Source organism: Bombus bifarius, unplaced genomic scaffold (genome assembly GCF_011952205.1).
Source record: "Bombus bifarius isolate JDL3187 unplaced genomic scaffold, Bbif_JDL3187 scf7180000007978, whole genome shotgun sequence".
Lineage (NCBI taxonomy): Eukaryota > Metazoa > Arthropoda > Insecta > Hymenoptera > Apidae > Bombus > Bombus bifarius.
Window position 1 is genome coordinate 4466086 of NW_022884363.1, and position 13700 is coordinate 4479785.

The window sequence follows — 13700 nt, forward strand, 5'->3', positions numbered from 1 at the left end:
AGGAAGATCCATCTTCGAATGTGTGTTAAGGTCCCGCGACGCTCCAACTACTGGGAACGCCTCGGCTGCCGCTGCTCCGAGCAAACAGGGGGCGTAATTTATCGAAGGGGTCCAAGGTAAATGAGAAAGCCTCGCGCCAAGAGTTCGGTCACTCTTTGTTCACCGGCGAATCGAGTCCACGCGAATTGCTCGCATGTGTAAACTGTACGCTTACGCGAGAAGTGTCTGATGAACTTCAGGTGTCGTCCGTTCCAAGCTGGAAGCGCGAGAATGTTGGATTAAGGAGGAGATTCTTGGTAGTGGACGATTGATTTATCGATTCATATTGTGTATCGTATCGATGTTTATCGTATTGATAATGAAATGTACAAACCGAGTTGATCAACGTGTCATAATTATTCGAGCTATTTAATTACTGCTGGATAAAATGAATTTCCGCTAATTGAATCTATTTATTTGGACATAAATACCGATTATATGAACGGAAAATCATTCATTGGAGAATTAATGTACTCCGGATATATAAACTTCAGCTACATGAACTGCTTGTCTCTTGACAAAATCGTATAAATTCTAAGCCCTACTGTATACATAGCAATATGTTCTAATATTTAGAAACACGTAGATTTCTTTATTAGCTTAACTTTGACCATAATTTTACAGTACTTACTATTCCCTCAAAGTCGTAATTTTCATTAAGCACAAACATACGTTAAACCAGTTAACATTCCAAATGGAATGTACGTTGGTTAAAGATCGATAATAAAAAGCTGACGGCACAGCTTTTACAACCTGCCAATATACACCTATTCGAAACGTATCGCTGTTCGGTGCCGGTAAATAAAGACGCAGGGGGACCGTGGTTCCGCGATTGATGCACGAAAATAAGGTATTTTACATCGATGCGCGTGGGTATCGGGCAGAAATATATGAACAATCCGGCGCGATGTACCTGCGCTCCTGGGGCGACTACCTGCGGCTAATTTACAGCGAGGAGCGCGGATAACTTCCGTCGTTATTCTCTGTAGTTTCCCGCGAAGAGTTCTTTCTCCACGAAGAGTTTCTCGTAACGGGGAGCACGATTAGTCTGAAATACCTGAGAGCGGGAGGCTCTGCTCGAACGTCGTTATTGCGTAGGTTGATCCGGATCTGCATAAGAACCAGACGACGACCTTTCTCTACCTGCCGTTTTACCCTTCTGACCACGAGAACGTTAAGGAACAGCGACCACCTCGGCGATCTTGCGAATAACGATAACGTGGATGGAGTAGCTGGCAACTGGACTCGTGGAACGACTCTACTTGCACCCAATTAGCTGGCTAACCGGTAAATGCAAAGCTTATATTCGACCATCGAATCGCGCCAATGAAACAGGCGAATTAAACGCTTACGATTTCAGGTCTCGCAAAATGGATGACGCGGAAGTTGCCAAGAGCGAAGCTGAAACGGAGAGGGAAGAATGCGAAGATGTAAGTCTCTGAATATGTTCCTTATAGAGTCTTTGATACAATGTGGTTGTTAATTCGATCGTTTAGAAGCTGCACTGATCGACTCTATAAATAGAAATATAATAGAAAATTGCAATTACAAGGATTATTTGTTAAAATTCACCTTGCTATCTACAATTATTTACACCTTCTTTTATTACGCTATTTTTACGTTGTTCGGGTTATTCAACTATAGATCTGGTTACAGGAAGAGCTGCCGATCACGACCACCACGAAGAACGCGTTGATAACGACCCAGCTTGGTCCCTGTGACGTTTATCCGCATCGCGTCAAAGTGTCCATCATCGGCGTAGGAAAGATTGGAATTGCCTGCGCTATCGCGATCTTGATGAGAGTTAGTATCAGTGCGGAGCGAGCCGCGCGGACCGCGACGCTCGATCAACCGTCTGATTCCCCGTGATTTTTAGAGAATGGCCAGCGAGGTCTGCCTGATCGATCACGACTCGAACAAGGCTTCCGCCGAGGCCGAGGATATTCAGCACGTTGGAGCTTTTCTGGGGTGTCCTCTAGTAACTGGCACATCAGGTACTTGACAGTCTCATATACGTATTACATATTATATGTATCTTAATCTGATGGATTTTGATGAATGCTTTCATGGAAATTGAAATTGAATAACGAGGTACTCGTTCCTTGCTATTCCTTTTGCAATTGTTTTGAACAGTGTACTTCCTTTGGCCATCGGTAAAAAAAAAAGTTGTAGGACTTATCGATCGATTTAGTTATTTTATCGTTTAAAAAAATGAAATACTGACACATAAAAAATATACGATGTATAGTTTAACACTAAATCAGAGACACGAAGACGACGAAGACATCCAACATTTACACGCTTAAAACAGGAACAACTAACGAAACGAATAACTAACGTTTCACGTACATACTCCGATCGTCGCTTGTCTACTCGCTGCGGAAGAACCAGGAGTCGAAAGCTAATCCCTCGGCATGGTAATTTCTTCCGCGTGTCAGTGGACGTGACGACTAACTGACGATGCTTGGGGCGAGCATCGATCGCGATCGTTCGGCCCGATCCAGGACTGCCGCTTTTAAAAGACGCTGCCGTCGCATCGACTTGTTCGTCAAGAGACCTTCTGTCAACGTGCAATGGGTCAGAAAGAACGGTCACCGTCCCGAAAGGGGGGAATGAATTTTCGGGACGGCGAACAGAGTTCCGAGATCCGGAACCTTCTCTCTTCTCCTGGCCCTGTCTTTTAATCTCGTTGCTCATCTACATCGCCGCGTGCTTACACGCAGGACGCTACAGCAAGCGTTTCCCCGAGCTTTTCACCAGCCAGCTCGTAAATTCCGTGCCACTCTTATTTATCTCGACCGTGATCGACTCCACGATACATATTTTTTTTTTCTCTTTTTTCGGTCCCCTTTCTCCGTTCTTCGCGCAGAGCGTCCTTCTGTCATCCGTGCGCGGCCTCCGGCAGTAAACGTGGCTCGCTCGTGAAAAAAAATATACCACCTTGCTCCGGAATTCGGGAACAAAAGCTTGGCTCTCTCGCGGTCGTCCACGATGGAAACACCGTCTCGAGCTGGCAATTTACCGGTCTGACGACGCGACTTCGTGAGCCACGATTTGCAGCTACATGTGTTTCCAGCCGATTTCATTTTGTATTATTTCGCGGTCGTAAATCTTCGGCTTTGAATTTTAAACGGGATGTTTCGATCGAGTGGATCTGGTGTCTCTCAGTTGTCGTTTTTGCACAGTTTACTAGCGAGAATACGCTGTAATCGTTGGTAAATTCGAATGCTCACGACGCTGTGATGCGATGTTCTTGAAATATTCTACTCGCAAATTTTTACTTCCCATCCGCACACATAGTTTCCCTTTAATCTCGCCCGCATCCGAGAGTAGCAATTACCGGTACTACAAGTAGAACAGACTCGGCTTTTTACCGACTAATTTATCTCAAGTGTCATCTCTACGTAGCAACGAGTGTATCTCGGTTGCGCTACAAGGTCGCACCATGCATCGTGAAGGTGTTAGCTAAAATCGGTGCTTCTTATTTGTCTTGACCACGTTATGTACTGTACGCGGTTATCGGCGCATCTCTATAGACAAAAGAGAGAATCCTCACGGATACGAGAGAAAAGGTGCGTTCGATCCCTTCCAGCGTTTTGTATTCCAACAGCTTCCGATGGCTTTATTACCGAACGAGATATTTCCAGCGAGAGATTTCCAGAAAGGGATGCCCGACTTCTAACGATTCTTTCTTTGGTATTCTTATCTCGGCTAGGGTAGAACGTGTTTCGCATAAGCATTCGACGAATGCGCGTTAGCCGAATTTAAGACAGTTCTTCTTCGTGGTACAACCACTGTTTTCGACAGAATTCCACGATACTTGATCGGGGGAAAGTATGCGAGTGAGAATCTCGCCGGGTAACGAGTGAGGAATTATTTCGAAAATGCACGTGGAAATTTGTCTGCATATGGTAAGAAAGTGCGTTATTACCTGAATAATTATCAGGAATTTTTACTGACAGATTTCAGTATGGTGAAGGAATCCGCAGTGGTGATAATTTGCACTCGCGAAACCGCACCTGGTGAAAGCCCAAACGTAAGACACAATTTCAAGGTCTTCAAGAAAATCATACCTGCTGTAGCAAGATTCGCATGTAAGTCCGTCATCCTGGTCGTTACTCAGCCGACCGATGTGATGTCCTACATCGCCTGGAAACTATCAGGATTTCCTTCTAATCGCGTCCTTGGCATCGGTACACTGATAGACTGCGCGAGGTTTCAAGACTTCGTGAGCAGAAGATTAAACGTGGCGCGAAGTTCAGTTACTTGTATGGTGGTCGGGGCGCAAGGAGACATGGCTGGTATTTTATACTCAATAATGAACTATTATCGTATATTGAACCGTGTATCTTTTGTAGTTCCTATATGGTCGAGCATCCAAGTGGGTGGAATGAAGCTTCGGGATATAAATCCTAGAATAGGGGAACAAGACGACCCTGAGAAGTGGTACGAAATCTCGGAGAACGTAAAGAACGTGTGAGTGATCGTTACGGGTGAGATCGTTAAGGGGAACGAGATCGTTTAAACTCATTTTGCACGGGCACGTTTCAGTGGCACACAACTGGAGGAGAAGAAAGGATCGTGTTGTTGGGGCGTTGCTGTTTCTACGGCGGAAATCGTCGATGCAATTGTTAGGAACACCAAAGTCGTGCTCCCGGCGTCAACGCACATTCTCGTGAGTCGAAATCCTCGCTTGCTACAAACTCCAAATTTTACGATGGCTATGAAAAGTATTATATTTACGCATATCATTACTTCTCAACGAAACTTTTCTCTTGGCAAACTTTCGCAGTACATGTTCGTCGATGTATTACCAACTACCGAGTTACATGCTTTTTAAAGAAAGAAAATATTGTCCACAGAGTTGCGCTCACGGTACGGACAAGGACGTGTACATGTCCGTGCCCTGTGTGATCGGTCGAGAGGGTGTGTACTGTACCGTGCGACAGAAGCTAAGCGAACAAGAGAAGTCGGCGGTGCAGACGTGTGCGGACAGTATTCGAAGTATACTGCGGGAAAGCGGGATTCTCCAGGAGACAAACCACGAGACGGAGTAGCGAGGAACGAGCGAAGAGAAGAAGAGGGACGTGGTAGAGTAATCGCGAGACGGTGGACCGCGTGCTACCGGAAATTACGCAGCAAGGAGTGCGAGATCGAGACGAAGGATGTAGCGTTTTAGAAGGCGTCTTCATCAATAACAAACGCGCGCACCTGGCGACCGGTTCTCTGTACGGGTACATAATAAATGACAGTACAGGAATTGACTTTCTAGAAAACTATCGTGTCCCTCGCGAAAAACCGGTCGTTGGTGTAGTTTGTGTCCTATTATGAGCTATTCGTGGCGTTTGTCGATGGATCATCCGTGCGTTGATCACGAGATGCGACGTATCTCGATGGAAAGATGGAAAATGTATCTCAAACAGCCACATATATATACACACGCACGTAGTTGGGATTTATTGTAAATTACCATTGTTGTATTATAACTTCACGTTGTTCGCTGTTTCATTCGAGGGAAGATCGGGGGCAGCTTTGGTAGTTACTCAACGACCGTTCGAACATTTCCGGCAATAGAGTGGTGAACGAGGAAGGAAGGGTGGTTCATGCGGAGCGCGGTGTTCAATTAGCAATTTAATATTCGTTCGTGGCTCATGTGGAGCCCGGTGCCACGAGCAATTGGATCTCAAGTGTCCGACGAAAAACTCTTCTCACGTGACCGGCAAAGCGGAAATTGAAATTCGCATACACGTTCGATAACGGCGTATCCCATCTGTGCCGATTCGACAGCTGTCCATCGATTTCGTACGTTCGTCATTAGCTTGGGCTATAGAGGAATCGAAAGAGCAGTTTTCTGAAAAGACTGTATAATCTTTGTTCCTTTCCAATCGATCTCGATCTTATCGCGAATCAACGTTTCGCTCTGTGAATAGACAACTTCAGACTTAAAGAGTGATGCAACGTTTGACTGTCACTTTCGTTGTTTAACTTAATGGAGATGAAATTTATAGAGTATTACAGAGATACTCCAGGTTACTGATCTAGTTTTGGTTCAATCAAATCCTCGGGATGTTACACCTGAGTCCTGAGTATCAGGTTCATTGACGATGGCCGTACCCAAGAAGAAGTTACTCGATACCGTCTGGAACACCACGACGTTTTTGCTCACCAAGCAGCCGGAAGATTTCGTGGAGTGTCATCGCGTTAAAATCGTCATCGTCGGCAGCGGTTACACGGGTGTCGCCGTTGGAATCGCGATTCTCTTCAAGGTTCGTCGAATATTTTGTATCTCTAACCTATCTCAATTTCCCTCTGACTGAATAAGCGAATAAATTTCCTATTACTTCATAGAAATATGAAAATTTATAAACGGAAATCGTGGTCTTCGAACATTAAACATACGGTAAAAAAAAAAATTAATGCAATTCGAGAGAAATTGGTGATCAAGCAACGAGTAAAACATAAAAAGGATTAAGAAAAGAAGAAATCAAGCGGTTGTTCGAACACTCGAAAAGACCTTGCGACGATAAAAAGCATGATCGTCTATAAACAACATTCAAGCCCTCGCCAGTCCACCAGCGCGCGTGATTCGTGTTTGCCCAAGGAGAATCATCGTTGCGGTAGCAAACCTACTAGATCTATATATTCTAGTGGTCGACAAAGGGCAAGGAGTCGGAGAAATACTTGGATAGGCGTGTGCGCTCGTGTACGTGCATTCAAGCGAGGGACGAAGGCTGAATGTGGGCTCGTTAGTGTGCCGGGATCAAATGGGATATTATGCAAATGATCCACGAAAGACCAGAAGAGGGAATTCGGCGACAAGAAAAGGCAGAGAGATTGGAACTTAAAAGCAGCGAGAACGAAGAAAGAATGAGGGAGGACGAGGAACGTGCTTCCCTTTGCTCGTTATCGGATCGTAACGCGAGCATTTACACGTCGGACGCCCCCGCAGGATCGTCGCGGCGCTGATTTATTCTAGTCGCCAGAGGAAGAAAGCTGAAATCCATACTTGTCTACGAGGACATCCAATCCTTATCGCATTCGCTGATCCAAGGGCCTCGTTTCTTCGTGCGTGCGCGGGTGGAGACCTTTACCTCCGTTTGTCCACGGAAGCGGTGGTTTAAACGAAATTGAAAAGTTCTCCCTCTTTGTCGATGCAAGGTCGAGCGAATGACGCTGTCATTACGAATCGTTTCACTGTTCCCTAGAGTGTAACGTTTCATATTCTTCTCGTATAGCTAACGAGGGTGAGTCAGTGAGTGGTTAACCCATTAAGAGCCAACGTTGCGTTAACGCAACCTTTTCATTTACAATTTTGCCTTCAGTCGATTCACATTATTGAATTTTGTTTCTATGTGATTATGAAATGGAATTTGTGCGACTTTACGTCACGTTTCTGCAATTCATATTGCGTTACTGTTCGGTCCTTGGCTCCTCGACGAATCAATGATTAATCGAAAGATTGACCCGAATTAAACATACATCACTGCGCGTGATAACTGCGCGGACGTCGTTAGGTGAGAGAAAGGCCTGGGTAAAACGGGGTGAATCGTGGAAGGAGTGGCAGTCTGGTAATCGGAACGCTAGCATATTCCGGTAGGAGATAATGAACGTGGGCGACTAATTCCAGGTTTCGGTTTCCGTGGATCGTTACGAGGGCAAACAATGAAGGCCGCGCATGGTGAATGTCAGGGGCGGGTCTGAATGTCGTTATATTCCGCTCGTAGAGTAACAACGTTATACACGTTTACAATGTCCCTAATAGTGACCACGCTGTTCCCGTTTCCTACTATTTCAGTCTGTCATCAAGATCTATAATGATAGTTGCCGGGACGGGCACTCCTTTGGACGCTGCATTATAATTTTCCTTATGAAACCAAGTAATAAACGTTACTCGAAGATATTCTTAAGTGCCATCGAACTCATTAACGTCACCAGAAATGTTTGATACCACGGCAACGATGAACGAGGTGAATGGATCGAAGGGTAATATCGTATAACAAAGAAAATGATGAAGCAGAAGCAAGGAAGGCAAAGTGAGAAGGAATAAGAAGAAGTGGAGACAGTGAATCGTGCGGTTGTTCCGTCGGTCCTGGCTTGGCAGATCGCATCAACGAGATGATCGCGAGGTACCAGCGTTCCAGTACCATCTCCACGACTTACTGTCCACCTTACGAGCCCGCTACACCCAACTCGCTCGGTAGTGCTTGCATAAGACGTTCATCTTCTTCTTGTTCTCGTCGCTTCCCAACCCGTTGTTACGTGTCATGTCCGTCGGGTCGCATTAAATCGTACAAACCATCTCACGGGTCGGTACTGATGGTGAAAAGTTTCCTGCTCGTGAAGCTATATTTCATTTCGAGTTACAGTTGTTACGATTCGGAGATTGAGAGAAAGTAAGTGAAATATATACATAGTTCGATCATTCGCATATGATCGTAAGTTTAAATGATAATGTTTACGAGTGGACTACATCGGCTAGAAAATAGCGTTGCATACTAAAATTAATTCAGCGGAAGCATAATAAAACCTGACCTGCTGACGGATCGAGTGTCACACCTTCGGTACCTTGCGACCTGTGATCAGCTGCGCTTCTCTGAAGCGGAATCGACGAGGGTAGCCAAGAGTGAAGCGCTGACTGGCCTAGGTAACTAGAACCGCATGAGAGACTGCACGAGAAGTAGGAAAGGATCGGCGATCGGTTTTACTCGATCGAATGCAAATTACACGACGCAGGTCGCTTCACCGGAATCGTTAATGCGTTCGTAGCGATCCTCGTCTCGGTTGTCTCGTACGTTCGCTCCCTCTCTCGCTGTTGTCCACGGTCATGCGTCATTAAAAATCTCGTTACAAAACACACACGGCGGAGGAGGGTTTTTGTGAGTTAATTACCGCTCAATATCGTCGCACGATACGTGTGGGTATTACACGAGGGATAGGAAGAGGAAAAAGAGAAAGTAGAAAAAAAAGAGGAGGAAAGAAGGCATAAGGGAGGAACATCGACGAGCTGGCGAGGAAACTTCATCAGCTGCGATATTATGCATGCTGCGGAAGTCATGCTTGATGAAGTATGGTGATTAAGCGGTGTACAATAACAGATTGGAAGCACAAGGGCGTAACGTAATATATTAAGAAGCCGTTTCTGTTGGTAGCCGCGGGTTTGTCTTAACGTGTGAAAGCACCATCTGTCAGAGAAAAATGTGTCCATCTGCTGGCGCGGAAACGAAAGCGGACGAAGCGTGCACCGCGGTATACGGTTCGGCTATTTGCTACGAAAACGTGTGTGCTCGTCCCACACCGATACCCTATTATTCAACCGGACGAATTAGACCGTGATTAAGAGAAATTACCGAGTTAAAAACGCGCAGCGATTGATGCCCGAGGTGTCGCTGAAAAAAATTCTACACGAAATTATAGACGTTAGACGATAGAGGAACATCAATTACCAAGAGGAAACGAGATTTTGACAAATACGTAATCGCCCCGGGGAACGTTCCTGATGCACGATCAATTATTTCAGCCGCGTTCCTTCGACGTTCGAAGCATCTAATAGCTCTTTCTTTGGACGAAGAATCGGTGCAATAGAAGAATTATCACAATACGAGGAGGAAGCTTAACGGGAGCTTTCTTTACTATTCATCCAGCCAGACCGACGAATATCGCTCGATCAAGACGTTCCGAGCAAAAACTAGCGATGCAATCTGCTAAACGCCAAAGATAATTACCAGGACAACGTGAAAAATCTCAAATTCCATCAAATTCGTGTTACGTAACATCAGCAAAAGGGAAGACTCGTGATCGAGCGAATGCCGACAAAGTGGTCCTCTCCTCTCACGGAATAGTCCGGTCTCGCTCGAACGAAGAGATGATCAGACCCTAACGATCCTTCGCATTAAGGGATCGCTCGAATGGCGCGATCGATCGCGCGCGCGACCACGTACTCTTAATGCGATTCCCGGGGGTCTTGATTGCGTAACGATTTCGAGTGCGTAATAACTCCCGGCCGTTGGCTAGTTCCTGTTAATTACTCTTTATAATCCCCGGTTCTGTTGCTCGTTGCAGCGTCTCGCCTCGGAGGTGGTGTTCATAGACGCGGACGAGGAATTGGCGAAAGCAGAGGCGGAAGACATCAGCCACGCGGCGGCGTTCCTCGGCAACCCGAAGATCGTCGGTACCAAAGGTGAAAATAAATTTCATCTTTCAGCCGTTTTTGTGTCCGAGAGATTGTTAATAAAGAAAATCGCGATGATTTATCAACCGTGGGACCATCGCAGATTATTCCATGGCTAGAGATGCCACGGTCTGCGTGATCACCGTGGGGGATAGAGCTACGAGCGACGATGACGAAGCAACTTTGATGGATCAGAATTTGAATATTTTTAAAGACGTTATCCCGAAGGTCTGCAAGTATGCACCAAACAGCATACTTTTAATCGTGACGGCGCCAGGTATAAGCTATCAGGCTTCGTAGTTGCACTTTACATTTTTTAATATCGATGCATGTACGTGGTGTGGTATAACGACGTTACGTCGTGTTTCAGTGGACATACTGTCGTATGCAGCCATGAAGCTCTCAGGCTTCCCACCGCACCGTGTGATGGGGTTGGGCACATTTTTGGATAGCTGTAGGTTTCAGTACTTCATCGCGCAGAAGCTTGGAATTTCGGCAAACTCGGTGCAGGCCTCTATAATTTGTGAAAACGGACCCACGTCTGGTAATTAGCGTACCGTATACTATCACTGTTACGTTTAATCGTTTCTGAAAGTGCGTTAAACGTTGACACCGAACAGTACCCATCTGGTCCGCCGTGACAGTCATGGGCATTAAACTGAAAGACATCAACAGAGATATCGGTACTAAATCGGATCCAGAATCGTGGGGTGAACTACATACAAAAGTAATCGAATCCGATAAAGATCTTATCACGAGGAAAGGATATCGCTGTTGGGGTACTGGTATTTGTGCGGCGGAAGTCGTAGATGCCATCGTGCGAAATACTTGTATTTGCATGACGGTATCTACCTACTTAAAGGTAACGATTTAATCCTTACTCCTACTTTTTTCTTCCGTTTTAACGCGCGATAGTTAGTTATCAATCTTTTCCAGGGTTGTAGACACGGTCTGGAGAAAGATGTCTACATGTCACTGCCCTGTATAGTCGGCAGAAATGGCATACAAACGCTTCTTCGTCATCCGTACACGCCGGAGGAGCAAGAACTTACGGAGGCCTCGTGCAGAGCCATTTACGAGACTCAAAAATCAATTCTTCATACTTTGGAGTGAATCTTTACGATCTCGCCAAGTACAAACGTTTTCATCACTTTCGTCGACTCGTGCATTCGTTGGAAAGTCCATAATTCTAAAAGTTCACTCGTGACGCGAAAGAACAATGTTGTATTGATTAAATTACACAAAAACCAGCAGCGAGATGAGATTTCGGTGGCAGAATCCATGCTTAAGAAGCACAGCCAGTTTGTTTTACAAACCGAATTTCTTTTCTTTTTCTTCGGCAACCGATGAATAGGGGAGGCGCTATAAATTGCACGCGCACGCCACTCGGCCGATTTCGGCCAATTTGCCAAGATTAATGTAGACCAGGGATAATTAATTGGCGGACGTACGAAGCGGTTAACCGTCCCGCCACCGGCGACCGGTCGTGATAAAACGATCGCTATTACAAACACAAAGAACGCCAGTTTCGAAGACGCGATGGTCAACGATACAGCAATCTTTTATAAAATTCGCTTACGCCGATACCGGCCTTTTGTCTTTGTCAGCAGCGGCATTAGTCAACAAGTTCTCGCGTCGACGCTCCTCGACGCTACCGTCGTACCCCACAATTCGATAAAGTCGTTTCCAAAGGAATAAAGATACCCGTGTTCAATAATGAATGCGACAACGGTTCCTACTTACGCTACGGACTGCCAGAAGAAGAAATTTATTCATGGAATTCAGCGAAACATCGTTGTTGCCGGTATAAGCTTCGTACGAAATAATCGACGGTGATTCATTACCTCGATTACAGAGCGAAATTTCGTCGAGCAAACCGGCCAACTCCGGTGGAAAAAGCGCGTGAAACAGAGACGCGATCGCGGCAATGCCGATGCCTGCTGCTTTTAATGGCTGTTCATCCTCTTTCTGGATTCATATTCTCGAAATGAGCAAGGAACCGTATAGCGAAGAGAGGCTTATAATGTAAACGCGGCTCGTTGTCGTCGCGACGACCAACCACCAGCAAATTCTTCGTCGTTCTCTCGCAACAGGAGCACGGGGACACACCGGTGATTCATTATACATGCTAACGAATGTGCGTTACGAGAGAGAAAGAGGAAAAATGAGAGGGAAAGAGAGGCTACGAGGGGTTTCCTGCGGCTGGAAGCCACACCAATAACGACGGGGAGTACGGCAACGTCTTCATCTCCGACGCACCGGCTTCTTCTCAGGCGAAGCCGTTTTTCTGTATTATCTCGATGACGAGTCTCGAGCACGTAATTTATATCGCAAACCTAATAACACGATTCTGTTCCTCCATGTCTCCCCTTGTCAACATCAAGTCGTCTATTTCCCTACTTTTCGCCTACCATCGCTAATCTTCGTTATCATTCAGTTTCTTGTTCGATAAAAATGAAAGTTGTATAAAAATGAAACAAATATCGAATATATTCCTCTATGAACTTTCCAATCAGCAACGTTTGGGAAGTAATTTGGCGAGGAAAATTCATAATCCTCTCGGTGTCGGAATACGAGCGAAAAAGAAGGAGGTTCCCGAGGACATCGTTCACCAGCGAAACACCGCGGTAGGTACTACTAATTACTGTACTTTTTATTTCGCTCCGACATAATGCCCCGCCGGTTCGAGCAGCGGGTTCGGTTCACCATGAGCGGAGGTGGCCCGGCCGCCGCGTCACAAGGAGAAAAAGGAACACGTGTAGGAGTAAAAAGGAAGAACGAACGGAGAGTGGCCAGAGGCCGATGGAACACTGTCTGGCTCCCCTCTTGTAGTGCAATATCCGATGCGTTCGGATCATTTATGCAGCGATCACGACACGTATGCAAGCACGGCAGATCTTAAAGCATTCGGTCGACGTCGTAAAACCGCAGCGGTACACGACGGAGCGTGGGGGCCAGGTCGGTCCTTGATTGAGTTACGATTTAATTAGTCCGTGCGGCCAATCAGTAATTAAGATATCCGCTAATCAACGGACCCAAGAGCACCTCCGATCTCTTCACCCCTGACGCGCATTAGCAGAGGGAACTTTTCTCTGCTCCCCTCCCGTCTCGATGCGTACTTCCATCTTCGTCCTTCGTTCTTCTTCTGCTTTCTTCCCACACTTTTTACTACCTTATCCTTCCTGGTTCCCGGTCCATTGCCAAACCCGTGAATCAATCGACCGGACAGTTCGGCCGCCCGCAGGATTCTACGCGCGTGACTAATCTCCTCGTAAAAAACAAGGGATCTAAATCGATAGCTGGACAAAAAGTTGATAGCTTCGGGAAATGGTAACGAAAATTTGGTTCTTGCTGAGAACTTAGGCCTCTGACGTTTAGTTCGTTTACGTTCTGAATACATTTTCTTGGAACCATGATACTTATGAGTTTTGTTTCTTTCGAGACAAGTATGGTTGTATTTTCTCTCTGCGTTGGTGTATTAAAAGCTCTGCAG

General features: G+C 45.9%; 2 protein-coding genes across 2 annotated transcripts; both read left to right on the forward strand.

The window, feature by feature from the left end:
- Nucleotides 1-1404: 1404 nt before the first annotated feature.
- On the forward strand, nt 1405-5257 carry LOC117204498 (L-lactate dehydrogenase-like). The gene is made up of 6 exons (XM_033441954.1): nt 1405-1469; nt 1696-1842; nt 1916-2033; nt 4002-4515; nt 4591-4714; nt 4902-5257. Exons 1-6 carry the CDS (start codon nt 1410-1412, stop codon nt 5094-5096), a joined length of 1158 nt encoding a protein of 385 aa, XP_033297845.1. The 5' UTR covers nt 1405-1409; the 3' UTR covers nt 5097-5257.
- Nucleotides 5258-5727: 470 nt separating this feature from the next.
- On the forward strand, nt 5728-12591 carry LOC117204545 (L-lactate dehydrogenase A-like 6A). Its single transcript, XM_033442047.1, has 6 exons — nt 5728-6305; nt 10099-10216; nt 10311-10484; nt 10578-10751; nt 10828-11069; nt 11144-12591. Exons 1-6 carry the CDS (start codon nt 6144-6146, stop codon nt 11318-11320), a joined length of 1047 nt encoding a protein of 348 aa, XP_033297938.1. The 5' UTR covers nt 5728-6143; the 3' UTR covers nt 11321-12591.
- The last annotated feature ends 1109 nt before the right edge of the window (nt 12592-13700 follow it).

Excerpts from the sequence above, each read along its gene's own strand:
- LOC117204498 (XM_033441954.1), top strand. The coding sequence starts at position 1,410 with ATGGATGACGCGGAAGTTGCCAAGAGCGAAGCTGAAACGGAGAGGGAA. Across the intron at positions 1,470-1,695 it reads AGAGGGAAGAATGCGAAGAT|GAAGAGCTGCCGATCACGAC; the intron begins GTAAGTCTCTGA and ends ATCTGGTTACAG. Across the intron at positions 2,034-4,001 it reads TCTAGTAACTGGCACATCAG|ATTTCAGTATGGTGAAGGAA; the intron begins GTACTTGACAGT and ends TTTTACTGACAG.
- LOC117204545 (XM_033442047.1), top strand. The coding sequence starts at position 6,144 with ATGGCCGTACCCAAGAAGAAGTTACTCGATACCGTCTGGAACACCACG. Across the intron at positions 6,306-10,098 it reads GAATCGCGATTCTCTTCAAG|CGTCTCGCCTCGGAGGTGGT; the intron begins GTTCGTCGAATA and ends TGCTCGTTGCAG. Across the intron at positions 10,217-10,310 it reads GAAGATCGTCGGTACCAAAG|ATTATTCCATGGCTAGAGAT; the intron begins GTGAAAATAAAT and ends GGACCATCGCAG.